The following is a 15,508-nucleotide window of genomic DNA, read 5'->3' as shown; positions in this document are numbered from 1 at the left end:
TTAAAGAAAGAAATTCAAAACCTATATTCTGAAAACTATAAAACATTGTTAAAAGAAATTAAAGACCTAAGAAAATGGACAGATATCCATGTTCATGGATCAGGAGAATTAAATTGTTAAGATAGCAGTAGTCTTCAAGTTGACCTACAGATTAAATGCAAAATCTAGGCTAGGTGTTTTACAGAAATTGACAAGCTGTTCCTAAAATTTGTATGGACATGGAAAAGACCCAGAATAGCCAAAACAATTTTTGAAAAGAATAACAAATTTGGACTTAAACTTACTGATTTCGGGCTTCCCTCGTGGCGCAGTGGTTGAGAGTCCACCTGCCGATGCAGGGGACACGGGTTCGTGCCCCGGTCCGGGAAGATCCCACATGCCGCAGAGTGGCTGGGCCCGTGAGCCATGGCTGCTGACCCTGCGCGTCCAGAGCCTGTGCTCCGCAACGGGAGAGGCCACAGCAGTGAGAGCCCCGCGTACCACAAAAAAAAAAAAAAAAAAACTTACTGATTTCAAAACCTAATACAAAACCACATTAATTATGGATGTTTTTCTATTTATTTAGATCTTTAATTTCTTTCAGCAACAATTTATACTTTTCAGTGTATGTCTGTGTCTCCTTGGTTAAAAAAAAAAGAAATTAATAGGGTCTACACAAGACTTACTGAATTATTCAATTACTTCCATGATCAACATCTTGGACTATCATACATTAGAGGGATATGGGTTGATAATTATGTTTTAACACTCAAGCCGTTTTTCTCTTAACATTTGTTTCTAAACGTCTGTCATTATTTTTGAGATAGAAAGTTTTCCCAATTTCTGCTCATCTTTGGCATCTTATAGCAGTTTTGTAGAAAGTAAAACAAAAAGGGCAAAAACATTTTGAACTAAAAGCTTAGAAATGTTTGATAAAGCCAACCTGAGAATGCCTGAAAAAAATAAATAAATAAAAAATTCAAATACATATAAAAAAAAACCCCACATTAGTTAAGACACTATGGTACTGGCATAAGGACAGACATATATATAGATCAGTGGAATAGAATTAAGAGTCCAGAAATAAACTTCCACATTTACAGTCAATTGATTTTCAACAAGCGTGCCAAAACAATTCAATAAGGCAAGAATAGTCTTTCAACAAATGGTTCTGGGATAACTGGATACCCACACACAAAAGAATTAAGTTGGAGACCTACACTGTGTAAAGCATAAAAAGCTACTTTACACAATGTACAAAAGTTAACTCAAAAAATGGATCAAAGACCGAAATGAGAACAAAAACTGTAAGACTCTTAGAAAAAAACATAGACCTATATCTTCCTGGCCTTGGATTAAGCAATGATTTCTTAGAATGATACCAAAAGCACAAACAACAAAAAATAAATTGTACTTTATCAAAATTAAGAACTGTTGTGTTTCAAAGAACAGCGTCAAGAAAATAAAAAGAAAACTCACAGATTGGAAGAAAATATTTGTGTAGGGGAGGAAAAATAATTTTCCTTCTACCCTTCTAGGTTCTTGGCCCATAATAAAAAGACAGATTAACAGGAGAAAAACAAATAGAAGTTTAAGGACATGCACACCTGCGGTATACAAGGGAGAGTCCCAGGGGGACTGAGTAACTCCCTGAAATGGCCCAAGCCACCACCTTCAGTAACAGCTCCAGCTAAAGAAAAAAGATGTTGGGGGTAGCAGTGGGGAAGGCCAGTTAATAGGAGGTTACCAGGAAACAACAAACAAGGGTAAGGTTGTTATGCAGATATAAGTTCACGCCTTCTCCATTGGTAAGAGTTACTAGAGATTTAGTCATTTTTCTCTTCCTGTTACAGAGATGGAGACACCCTTACAAATGGAGATTTTCCTTATAAAAATGTAAAACATCTCTAACAAAAGGGCAACTTCCACTCAGATTTCAGAGATTTTTCCTGTGTCTGCAGCCTCTCGAAAAGAATCAGCTCAAAATAAAATGCCAAAGAGGCATATCCGGGGGTAGCAAATTCTGCTCCCTCTCATTTGCAAATCATATAACTGCTAAGGGACTTGTTCCTAGAAAATATAAAGAATTCTTACAACTCAATAATAAAAAGACAACCCAATTTAAAAACAGGCAAAGGATCTGAACAGACATCTCTCTAAAGAAGATATACAAATGGCCGATAAGCACACGAAAATTTACTCATCATTAGTCATCAAGGAAATGCAAATCAAAACCCCAATGAGATACAATTTCATACCCATGAGGATGGCTATAATTAAAAGAAGAGAAAATAACAAGTATTGGTAAGAATATGGAGAATCGGAACCCTCATACACTACTGGTGGGAATGTAAAATGGTGCAGTGGTTTTGGAAAACAGTCTGACAGTTCCTCAAAAGCTTTCACATAGAGTTACCATATGATCCAGCAATTCTACTCTTTGGTATATACCCAAGAAAAATGAAAACATATGTCTACACAAAAATTTGCACATGAATGTTCATAGCAGCATCATTCATAACGGCCCCAAATTAGAAACAGCCAAATGTCCATCAACTGGATAAACAAAACATGGCATATCCATACCACCAAGTATTATTTGGCCATGAAAAGGAAGGAGGTACTTTTGTGTATTAGTTTGATATGATTTCACAACCACTTGTTTTGATCTAAGAATGAAGTTGTTTAGTTCTAAGAGTAAAGTTGTTTACATGGAGGAGGCCACGTCAGGATGTTGTCATCAACATCTGTGGTTGTTTATAAGCCCTCAGTAGCTCAGCTACTGAGCTACTGAACACGTGGAAGAGCCACTGTGGCTGGGGGATATTTAAGCTTTAGATACCAAGAGGTTTGACCAGCAACTAGAGAGTGTCCAGTCTGGACGAGTCTACTCTGCTGAACTGAAGAGCTCTCCAAAGACCTTGGGGCATTAGCTCCTGCCCAGGCAAAGTAACTCTCTCCTGGCAGTGGTGAAAACTGTGAAGCTGCCCGTGAAGGAGATCATCTTGCCCACCAACACCAGTGCTTGTATTCCTTGGCAATATGCTCTAAAAATAAGGGACTTGAACTTTTGCAGCCCGCAGCTGGATGTCAGCGCTTGGTTGGCGAAGCCGACCCTCCTGAGAACCAAGTTGTACACGTCATCTAAATGTGGACTTTCCTTTCATCTCCTCCTTGTCTGGAATAGTAGTGTGATTAACCTCTCACTGGTTTGGTGTATCTCTTTACTGGCTTATTAAGAGACATTATCCTGTATGCTACTGGCTTGTGAAATTATTATAATTCCTGCACTGAACTTGTGTTAAATAAATTATTGGCAAAGACAATCTCAGTCTCCAAGCATAATTTGCTGCCAAACAAAACAAGTACTGATACATGTTACAACATGGATGACCATCGAAGACATGATGCCAGGTGAAAGAGGTCAGTCATAAAAGGCCACAAACTGTATATTGCATAATTCCATTTATAGGAAATGTCCAGGATAGGCAAATATATAGAAACAGAAAGTACATTAGTGGTTGCCTAGGGCTGGAGCGGGGCAAGGGGGAGGTTTGAGGGAAAATGGAAAGTGATTGCTAATGAGTATGAGGGTTTCTTTTTAGGGTGATGAAATGGGTCTAAAATTTATTGTGGTGACAGTTACACAACTGTAAATATAAAAAAATTGAATTGTACACTTTAAATGGGTGAGCTGTATGTTATGTGAATAAAACTGTTATTTAAAAAAAAAAATTTAGAAAGCATTGGTGCTTAAGTCCCTGTCAGCTGGAATGATCTAGAACTGACCTACCAAAATGAATACATCAGGGATCCTCAGGGTGATCAAAATTGTAAAGCCCCACACAAAGAGTTTCCTTTTAGGTTATTTCTATAGGGTAACAAAACATGTGTCATGTGTGTGTGTGTGTGTGTGCGCGTGCACATGTGTGTGTGTGTGTGTGCACATGTGCAGGCATTTATACAATCTGTATTTAGTCCATATGTTCAAACAACTACACATCGAAACTCCAAAATGCTTGGGAACCATTGCTTTAAATAATATTGTATTCATTGTGAGAAACACTTTCAGATCTCCTCCAGTGTTCCAAAAGATGAATTATTTTTGAAGTTTCAATGCCTTCCCGCTGGTTTACTCAGAACTAACTTTTAAAAACTTTTGTAAAAGGAGAAAATATTAAAATAGGAGGGAGAGAGAAACGAAGGGATAGATGGGAACAGAAAATTGTCCACATTCCCCACTCTGGCCTTTTCTTTCCTATTCTTCTGGTACTTTTAGAAACAATACATTTTTTTTTTCTTTTTTTAACTCTTTTTCTCCTGCTTAAATTCTGCCTTCATCTTTATTCTCTCTTTCATCAACTATGTTTGCATCGACCTTTGCATCGAGGTTCATACATCCTGGGGTGGGCAGATAGAGTTTATTTGCTGTCTGGCATAGTTGGTAGGGCAGGGGTTAGAGGTGGTCCCAAACTGTGATATTAATAAAATATTTCTTTGTATCTTTGGACTCTTCTCTATCAAGCTGTCCCTCTGGACATTTATTTATTGATTCAACAGACATTCATTTACCTTCTGATACCAGGTACCGTGCTAGGTTCTGGGAACACAGAATAAATGAGATTTCTTTCCAATCTCAAGGAACTCAGAGTTTAGCACAGTGTTTCTCAACCTTCTTTTCATTATCTCCCCACTTAAAGAGCCTTTGTAGGCCTCTTTTTTCCCCTAAGAGACCGTCCTTCACGAAATTTTAAATGCACAGGTACACTGTTTACCTCTTTATGTATTTGTGGCCCTTTGAAGAGCCATAAATCATTGTCATATCTAAGATTTTTGGTCCCTTGGGGACCATGTTTCTCCCATTGAGAATGCATGGTTTAGTGGGAGAGAGTGATATATAAGGAGATGACAAAATGATATGACATTTTCAAGGGAGAACAAAATATATCATATCTTAAAGAAAGGAGTGACTTTACATCCAAACTGCTTACATGGCAAGAGACTGTGCTGGGTAGGGGTAGAAAAACCAACAAAACAGGTCTATATCTCCAAAGCATTTACAAAAAAGCAATCTTTTCTCCCTTGCTTCCTTCCTTCCTTCCTTCTTTTTTCCTTCCTTCCTCCATTTCTTCCCCCTTCCTTCCACAACTCCTTCTTGATTAACTAGTTAAGTGCCAAGCACTGAATATTTTCTTTAGCTTTCCTTCCCTGATTCAGTTTTGCTCTCTCCCTTCTTCTCATCTCAGATCTCAGTGCTTTTCTATACTCTCTTTAAATAATTTATTCAGGTCCCTTATCTCCACTAATGATTTTTTTAAAATAAATAAATATTTATTTATTTATTTGGGCTGTGCCTGGTCTTAGTTGCAGCACACGGGATGTTCGTTGAGGCATGCCGATTTCTTAGTTGTGGCATGTATCAGGATCTAGTCGTCCGAACAGGGATCAAACCCGGGCCCCCTGCATTGGGAGTGCAGAGTCTTACCAACTGGACCACCAGGGAAGTCCCCCCACTAATGCTTAAATGACTGATAAAAGATTGAAAACATTATCCTTCTGTGGTCAAGACCACTCATTACCTTTCTTCCTCAGGTACAGCATCTTAGGTTTTTTATTTTTTTGCGGTACGCGGGCTTCTCACTGTTGTTGTCTCTCCCGTTGCGGAGCACAGGCTCCGGACGCGCAGGCTCAGCGGCCATGGCTCACGGGCCCAGCCGCTCCGCGGCATATGGGAATCTTCCCGGACCGGGGCACGAACCCGCATCCCCTGAATCGGCAGGCGGACTCTCAACCACTGCGCCACCAGGGAAGCCCAGCATCTTAGTTTTACACTAGATCTTAATGAGACAAGTGACAAGACTACATTACCCAACCTATCTTTCAGGTAGGATTGAACAATGCGATATAAAAAGAAGTTGTTGGATGGCATGTTTAGGAAGCCTCTTTAGAAGCGGATAGAAACTGGTACCAATGGGCCTTTTGCCTTTCTTTCTTTTTTCCTGCTGACTGGAATACATATATGATGGTTTCGGCTTCAGCAACAATCTTGGACTCTGAGTGGAATTTGGAGATGGAATGCATGCACTTAGGATGATAAAGTAAAAGACCAAAAGGAGCTGTTTTCTTGATGATCATGGAACTTCCTTCCCAACATTGGACTGCCTACTTTAGGATTTACTATACATGAGGGGAAAATAAACTCCTACGTGTTTAACCACTGCTATGTGGGGTTTTTGGTTACATGAAGCTAAATCTAATACAAACTCCTACCTTCCAGTGGTGGTATTTGCATTTTAACAGGCATTAAGAATTTAACCTAGGGGCTTCCCTGGTGGCGCAGTGGTTGGGAGTCTGCCTGCCAATGCAGGGGACACGGGTTCAAGCCCTGTTCCAGGAGGATCCCACGTGCCTCAGAGCGACCGGGCCCGTGCACCACAACTACTGAGCCTGCGCTCTAGAGCTCGCGAGCCACAACTGCTGAAGCCCTCGAGCCTGGAGCTTGTGCTCTGCAACAAGAGAAGCCACCGCAATGAGAAGCCCGCGCACTGCAGTGAAGAGTGGCCCCCTCTCACCGCAGCTAGAGAAAGCCTGTGCACAGCAAGGAAGACCCAACGCAGCCATAAATAAATAAATAAATAAATAAATAAATAAGAATTTAAACTAAAAGAATGAAACTCTACCCTAAAGTTTCAGGCGGAAGTCAGCAGATAGGATATTGAGGTCTTAGATCTTCTTTGGGATTTTGAGATCTCTTCTGGAACACAGCCTTAATATCTATAAAATTAGGAGCTGTGTTTTGTAATAATTTTCTACCTTAGCAACTCTTTGTTATTCAATCTATAAGGCAACATTTAAAGTGTTATTTTCTTATGCAATAATTCATCTAAATGGTTAAGTGCAAAAAAGAACACTTTATAATAGGTAAATAAATGTTTAATTACCAAGTTTGATTGGCTTGGATAAAAATCCCGTTTTCTAAAATTGGAATTCAGACTTGTGCACTATTATAATGTGTTTTCTGTTTGTTTCCTGGGCTTGTGCTGAGGAAATTAAAATCCAGAATTGGACTTTGATAAGTCACAATTATCTTAGCACATGCATGCCCATGCATAACATACCCAGGTGGTGAACTGGTGCCTGGAGCACCGTAGCTCGAACAGGAAGCTATCCCTGCTTAGTCACACCACCATTAAAAAAAAAAAGTCAATCCTATCAACTTGGAAACTGTATGTAAGAATGCCAGTGGCTAAGAAAATATGAATCATTGGATTCATTGGATTACATTTATGTGTTATTTAAAATCTATTATATGTGTGGTTGTCTTACACATTATTTAATACTGAGTTACGTCCAGGCATATAGATCCCCGGACAAGTTTTTAAATATATTTTCTTACTTCACTGCTAAGAAATTGGGAGCCAGTGTGAAGCTGCAACTCAAGCCTCTATTTCCAATCTCTGCTCTGATTTTAAAAGCATATTAATTTGCCCAGACACAAGAACATTTATCCATTTATAAAATTATATTGTAAATATTCAAGTTTTCCAAAGAGTGCAATTGAGCTGCTGAACTCCTTGAGCTGCCAATAAAGAAAATCCTTCTCCACACAACCTGGCTAAAGCCATGAACAGCATCTTAGTGAAATTTGCCTAATCACATTTTCCAGAAATGCCCCCAAATGTTTATTTTGGTTTAAAGGGATAAAAACTGCTTGCCAGTTACTAAAATGTGTGCTTGTGTCAAGCTGAATGCCAGCCCTTGAGACTTTCTAACCACACACTGGCGAATAAGAAGTAGTAATACCACGGAGAGGACTGATACCCATGAATATGTAAATATAGCTACAGAAGATGGTTCCTACAGTGAAGGGTCAAAATAATCGATGCCCACCTGAAAAATGGGTAACTTTATAGGTAAGATCAGCTCCCTTCAAATAAAGCCAAACAGACATTTCCAAACAAACAAACAAACAAAAATATAGCATTTAGAAGAAGGCAGTAAGTGAAGAAGTTAAGTGGACAGGATCTTTGGCAGGGAGTTCAGAGATCAAATATTAACTTGTCAGAGTTCCAGCAGGAAATAGAAGGCACACTCAGCTGGGATCTATGAAGACAATTTAGTGAAGAGACTATTTCTGGAAGTGTGTGCAGGGCTAAGGGAACCAAGAGATGTCAGGGTGCTCAGAGACCAGCAACAGCGGGAAGCTTACTACCCTTGGGTTGGAAAGGAGAAAGGGAAAAACTGGTGTTTCCAGCTCCCACCCTCCAATCTCCAGTGGTGACTCCCAATGGCCGAACCCAAACAGAATCCAGAGGATAAGGGAGGCCTGGGGCACAGAGTAGGACCCGGATGGGCCAAAAATGGATTAGGAAGAGGGATTCAAGCAGAGAATACTCAGCATGTTGTAAAATGTGTAAATGGGGATAAAAATAGTACCTATCTCCTAAATTTGTTTTGAGGATTAAATGAGATTGCATATATAATTCTTAACACAACATCTGGCATAGAGGAGCAGTCAGTTAACACTAGCGATTATTTTTATTGTATGGACTACTGAAAATATAGACATACTTATTCGTTTGAAGTTATAGCCAGTTTATCAATCAATGTCAAGATTTAAGACCTCTTGAACATGATTCTAAAAGCTGGCTTACACAGATGTCTTTTCAAGCTGTCTTTTTCCATTAAACCTCATGACTTTATACTCCATGACATAACAAGTGATGTATCAGTCAGCAACTTCACCTCATTTAGGCCTGTACACTCATAAGATCCATCCAAATGATAAATCAGAAACCAGAGGATGTAGAGAAGCTTCTTCTTTCCCGCTCTGGAAAAATAATATGTTAAAAGTCCAAGTTTTTTCTCGTTTGACTTACAGGTGGACTCATAAAACATTAGGATTCTAGATTCTTCAGCTCCCCAAATTCTTCCCCACTTGCCTTTGATACCTGAAATTCTTCTATAGAGGAATAGAGTTTTTCCTTCTGCGAGATATGAAATAAAAATGGCCCCTGGGAAAAGAGCATTTTGACCAAGAGTTCGGATGCTTCCCAGACTGTAAGCTTTGATATAGGCAGAAAGGGAGTAAGCGGGCTTCCTTCAACTACTCAGGCCCTGTTGAGACTGTCTGAGGCCTGCACTGAATTAAAACGGGTGTGACTCAAGGCAGTCTGAGGCTGTGCAGCCAGTTGCAGGGGAGAACCAGAATAGTTCTTGACTGGAGCCACGGTCAGAGCTGCCAAGTCAATTTCATGTGTGCCATTCGAAAGGTGAGGCCAGGACAGAAAACTAGTATGGACTGTGTGTGGGCCTAGGGGCCATGGTCAAAATATTTCACAACAGGTAAAGTAACACAGAGCTGCAGATATAGAAATGTAATACATGTAGGTAAAGACATTATTTGGTATATTGATATATAGTATATAACATTAATAAGAATGAAATGCTTATAAATCCTTTTATTCTCTAAAATCTATATGTTTATATAGTATAAAGCTGCTTATTAAATCATTCATCAAAAAATTTAATTTCTAAATTATTTGGTGATTTTCAGAAAATCTTAGTGTGGTCTTTTGTTCGACATGGGCTATTACTGCTAAAGGTCTTCATTTAAACACTTTTTGTTCTACTTCAAAGAGATTCATAAACATCATTTGGTCAAATTTCAGGTTTTAACATTAAGAAGTTTTCCCTCATATTTGTCATTAAACAACACAACCATTTTAAAATAATTTTTAAGGCAAGTGAATGGTAGCTCTTCTTGGAATTGATATTTACTTAGTTTCAAAGGGATGTCCTAATTCTCTATCTCTAATAATATCATCCACCTCTCTTTACACTTTGATTTATTTTATTTTATATACTCAATAACTTTTCCCTTTCATCAAATTAATCTGCCAGCTTTAATATCAAAACTTTTCTTGCTTGTAGAGCTGAAGAAAGTTATTGACATCTCAGAATATTTAATTAATTCCATTTAATAATTTCAATTAACGTGACGGTACAAGGCTAGCTATCCTCTCCAAACTGCTTTTGCAGCTTCTAGCCCTACAGACTGCCCCAGGAGATCAAAATATTCTCATTTTCATTACTTTCAATTTCCAGATTTTCAGACAATTTATTTATTTCCAATTATTATTTTTGTATGGCAGCGTATTATAAAATTTATGGAGAAAGGATTTTCAGTGTTTTACTTTGGCAGTTGTTAAACTTTTTCTGTCACTATTTTAGGCTTTGCAGGACACAGGGTGCCTGTAGTAACTATTCAACTCTGCTGTTGTATCATGAAAGCGGTCACAAATTTGTAAATGAATGGGCGGGGCTGGGTTCCAATTAAACTGTATTTATGGACAGTGGGATTTGAAAATTTTTTTAATTAATTAACTTATTTATTTATTTATTTTTGGCTGAGTTAGGTATTTGTTGCTGCACACGGGCTTTCTTTAGTTGCGGCGAGCGGGGGCCACTCTTCGTTGTGGTGCACAGGCTTCTCATTGCAGTGGCTTCTCTTGTTGTGGAACACTGGCTCTAGGTGCGTGGGCTTCAGTAGTTGTGGCACCTGGGCTCAGTAGTTGTGGCGCACGGGCTTAGCTGCTCTGAGGCATGTGGGATCTTCCCGGGACAGGGCTCGAACCTGTGTCCCCTGCATTGGCAGGCGGATTCTTAACCACTGCACCACCAGGGAAGGCCCTGGGATTTGAATTTTATATAATTTTCACATGTCACAAAATATTTTTCTTCTTTTGTTCACAGGCCATACAAAATCAGGCAGCGGGCCAGATTTGGCACATGGGCCCAGAGAACAATCTCTATTCTATCTAATTTACCTTTTTATTGCATCATCCAAAATAATCGAATGCAGTGGCTTATTTCCAAACTAAAATATACAGAAAGTTTCCTAAAATTTTGACCGAAGTTCCATTCTTTTTATCAAGCAATAAGATTTTCCTATAAATATTTGTCATTTAAATATTTTTTCCCAAGCACCAACAGTAGAGTTTAATATATTACTCCTTTAGGTTTTTGGATATCAACAAAACTCATTAAACTATATTTAGTCTTGAATTTCATAATTTAAGTATGTCATTAAAATTCTTTTATGTGACTAGCTAGAGCACCTTGGATGATTATTAAAATTTGTATCTTCTTGTTTCATGTTTTCCTGAAAATTACTTTCTCATTTTACTAAATAAGTTTTATAATAAGAAGGACTTTAAGTCTAGATTGCATTATATGCTTATATCAGTATTATTCTTTCTTTGAAGTTCTCATAAAATTTTCCTTTCTGAAGAAGCTTGATTATTTTTAACTACACAGTAGACAACGTTTAAAATTCTGATTGTTTTCTAAATGTTTTTTACTTGCTTTTTTGACTTTTTGATTAAATATTTTTGGAATGTTTTTACTATTTCAAAAGCTTTATGGAATTGATTCTTGATGTTATTTCAAATTTTTTGTGATTGATGACTGTGCATTTTTTTTTGGAACCATGAGTTTTAACAGAACATAATTGCCGTTTTGATAAAAATGCATGTTTGGCACTTCCATATTTTAGTGATACAACTTTTGAGTCCATTTGCCCCTAACATTATGTAAGTAGGAATAATAAGCTACTTGTATTTTTTGTTGAAATAATCAAGCGGTTTTTAATTGTGGAATTACAAATTATTTTACTTTGAACTGATTCTTACCCGAAATCAAAGGATGTTTCAAGCTGTTTGTGATTTTTGCCACTACCAGAACATGTAACAGGCTGCAGTTCATTATTGAAATTATTTCTTTGTTGTTCTCTTTCATATTCAAAAGATTCATGTTGAAGATATTTTAAAGGAATGTTAGGAAGCTTATTCAATTTTATTGTCTCTCCATTCTCTAAAAACCTTTGAATTTATGAATATCAACATACTGCACACTTACCACATGCACATTGCAATGAACTAGTAACAAATCATTGCATGAATGGAATTATTTAAAAGTCATTGCAACTAAGTGATTTGAGATTAATAATAAAATGATGGTTTTCCTAAAGCACAGAATGCTTCATAAAGAAAGTGCAGTGTAGCCTTACCAAAATAAAATCAGTATCATTCATGCTTCCTTAAAAAACTAAAAATGGAGTTACCATATGATCCAGTTATCCCACTCTTGGGCATATATCCGGAGAAAACTATAATTTGAAAAGATGCATGCACCCCAATGTTCATTGCAGCACTATTTACAATAGCTGAGACATGGAATCAACCTAAGTGTCCATCGACAGATGAATGGATAAAGAAGATGTGGTATATATACACAACGGAATATTACTCAGCCATATAAAAAAAGAATGAAATAATGCCATTTGCAGCAACATGGATGGACCTAGAGATTATGATACTAAGTAAAGTAAGTGAGACAGAGAAAGACAAATATCAAGTGATATTGCTTATATGTGGAATCTGAAAAAATGATACAAATGAACCTATTTACAAAACAGAAATAGACTCACAGAGATAGAAAACAAACTTATGGTTACCAAAGGGAAAGGGGGAGAGGGATAAATTAGGAGTTTGGGATTAAAATATGCACACTACTATATATAAAATAGATAACCAACAAGGACCTACTGTATAGCACAGGGAGCTATACTCAATATCTTGTAATAACCTATAATGGGAAAGAATATATATATTCTAAAAAGAATATATGTAGCTGAATCACTTTGCTGTACACCTGAAACTAACACAACTTTGTAAAACTATATTTCAATAAAAATTTTAAAAAAAGAAAGTTTAGTGCAGCCTTACCAAAATAAAATCAGTGTCATTCATGCTTCACACATTTTTCATCTATCTATGCATACACAAAAACACAAAATTAAGACTAATGAATTGTTCAATATTGTGAACTGTTTGCCAGCCACCATGTGCAACCACAGTGAACACCATGCTAACTCACAAATATTTTTGAATCGAGAAGGGAAGGAAACAGTTGGATGCCTGGGACTGCCGGAAGCAATATTTCATTATGCAAGGATCCATTACATCCATTATATTTGACAAGGAACGTTAATTAATTAACTTGGGTTTTCTCTTATCTAGGCATTTCCACAACTGAAATCTTCCGTGTACTCCAAAGCTATAGATGTTTTTTTAGGCCAATTGCTGTGTAACCATGAACTCTTACAGCAGTTGGCCACAGCTGCCTTTTGTTTTAAGGCCACAGGATGAGAGATGTGCAGAAGCATTTCCCTTGAGCCTGAACAGTGTTAGTCATGAGAGTATAAATGTTTTAAGTTACAGGTTGTGCTGTGCCAGGCTGAGCAATGAATTCCTCATGACAGAGGTGCCCCAGTATTTAATACTTCTTTTCTGGGGTGGGGGGGGGCGGTGTTTGGGATATCTATGGCCCTCTCAAGCATGGTGTCCAGGATTTTTCTTGCATGGATCTAACAACATTACTGAGTATGTGTCAAGTATTGTACTCGATGCTAGAGTACGCAGGTTAACAAGGTCAGGTTACACATAAGACCAATAATGGAAGACAAAGAAACTCAGCAGTGTGCTGAGGATTACACTAGAAATGGGCAGGGGGCGGTGGGCAGAATAGGGGGCAGCTAGTCCAGCCTGGAGATGGGTAGGGAGAGAAAGGCTGGAGAAGACTTTCCAGAGGAGAGGAGATCAAGTTCGAAGAAGGGGAAGTAAGGAAAAAGAAGGAGAGTGTTTCAGGTAGGAACAATGGCAGGGGAGCGAGAAGGGAGCCAGGTGAGGAGGGAGCCAGGCAAGTGTGGCATGTTGGGTTGGGCAGAGACCAGAGCCCTCAGAGGTCTGGAGCATTTGGAACCACATGAGGACAGAAAGCAGGGAAATGATCTAACAGATGTTCATTTCCAAAGGGGTACTTGACAGAGGATGGGTTGGACCAGTGCTGGGATCCAGGGGAGAAAAAAGAGCTATGGAAAGTGGGGGATTGAAATGACAGAGGGGACAGGAAGACCCTCTAGATATTGGCAGCTCCACGTATGAAGGGGGAAAGGAGAGGAAGTAGTGAAGAGACACCGCCAGGTCTCTGGGCTTTCTGACTTGGGTAACAGGCTGGACACTAGCACTGCTCCTCAAGATGGGAGATCACGGAGGAGAGAGAATTTTGTGGAAGGTGAGTTCAGTTTCAGACATGCTGAGTGTGGGTGTATCCAAGTGGAACTGTCCAGATGGGTTGACCCCATGGGTCTGGAGTTCAGGAGGGTATTCCTGGCAGGAGAATATAAATGGCAGAGGCGAGGGCCATCCACACATGGGTGTAGTTGAAATCTTGGGAATGGACTTATCTTTGGAGAAAGAACTGGGTGGAGAGAGGAATAAAAAGAGAAAAGTGGGAATGAGAAGTGAGGCAGTGAAAGAAGAGGTGTGAAGAGGGAGGAGAAGTGAGGGGAGGAGAGGTGACCGAAAGACCGAGGACAGGAGCTTGGAAAGCAGCAATATTTAAGGAGAGAGGTGGCAACCATGGGAAGCCCATGAAGAAGACGAAGGAAGAGCAATCAAAGGGCAGGAGGGACAGGAGGAGAACATGGCATCACGTAAGTCAAGAGAGGCGAGTTCTGAAAAGGAGGCAATGGCCAGCACCATGGTGTGAACCGGATTTGGCAATGAGCTCCTTAACTGCCTTAGTGTGAGCGGTTGCTGGGACCGGCTAGGGGCTGAAGACAAACTGAAGTGGTTTGAATAATGAATGGGAGCAGGAAGTGAAGATCATAATAAAGAAGCTGGATCGAAAGGGAAGGAAAAAAAATTGGCTGTGGCGAGATGGGAGAGAAAGTAAAGAGAGAGTTTGATTTGAAAGTGTTTATATCTTAGATGAATAAAAGGCAGAGGAGTTATGGGGGTTGAAGATGCAGGAGAATCGAGTAACCAAAGAAGTAGAAAGGAAGGGGCGACCTTGCCCAGGTGGATGCAAGACGAGACCATATTTTCTGTGTTGTGTGAGAATGTCACATGCTGAAAGTAGAGGACTTCAAGTGTGCTGTGAAACTTTGAAACAGTTGCTGTGGACACTGGGAGAGGGAGGATGCCATCAGAGAGTGGGACCGTGAGGGTGAAGAATTTCAGGTTCTGAGTAAGTACCTCCAGTTCTGTCTAACCACTCTGCCCGGGCTTTACTGATATTGCCAATTTGAGATGTCATTAAACAGGAGGTTAAAACTACGGAGCCTATATTTTGTGTCTGGGGTTGTCCAACTGCATTCCCTGCTGCTTCCTACACACAGCCAGCCACTTAACACTGAGAGTCACCTCTCCACAGTAGTTCACACAATCCAAATGTGCGATTGGGGGGGGGGGTAAACAACCAAGCAGAGCCCCAAGAGTCTCCCATCAACCCTACAGCATTATGAGTCCCTAAGCAATTCTGTTTGGGTTCTTTGTCAATGCAGCTTACACAATCCAGGGATCAGCCCCTGGAGTTAGCCTTGGACCATGACTGGATTCTCCACAGGCCCCCTGTGAATGGTTCCCTTCATCACAAATATATTAAGCGCCGTTGAGGTCTGATT

At 39.3% G+C, this 15,508-nt stretch overlaps 1 protein-coding gene across 22 annotated transcripts in view; it reads right to left on the bottom strand.

Annotated features, from left to right (window-relative positions):
* ADGRG2 (adhesion G protein-coupled receptor G2) overlaps positions 1–15,508 on the bottom strand; it is a 183,186-nt gene that overhangs the window by 130,951 nt on the left and 36,727 nt on the right. For 17 of the 22 annotated variants that reach the window (XM_073799607.1, XM_073799588.1, XM_073799592.1 and 14 more), the window contains one exon: positions 285–433. The exons of 4 other annotated variants lie outside the window; for them this stretch is intronic. In XM_073799607.1, the coding sequence (XP_073655708.1) occupies positions 285–433 (149 nt within the window). Of the gene's footprint in view, positions 1–284; positions 434–8,724; positions 8,810–15,508 lie in introns of all 22 variants that reach the window. One more of the 22 variants, XM_073799605.1, reaches the window with a different exon arrangement.

This window comes from Tursiops truncatus, chromosome X (assembly GCF_011762595.2).
Source record: "Tursiops truncatus isolate mTurTru1 chromosome X, mTurTru1.mat.Y, whole genome shotgun sequence".
NCBI lineage: Eukaryota > Metazoa > Chordata > Mammalia > Artiodactyla > Delphinidae > Tursiops > Tursiops truncatus.
The sequence above is the reverse complement of the archived record's forward strand: the minus strand, read 5'-3'. Positions and strand labels throughout refer to the sequence as shown.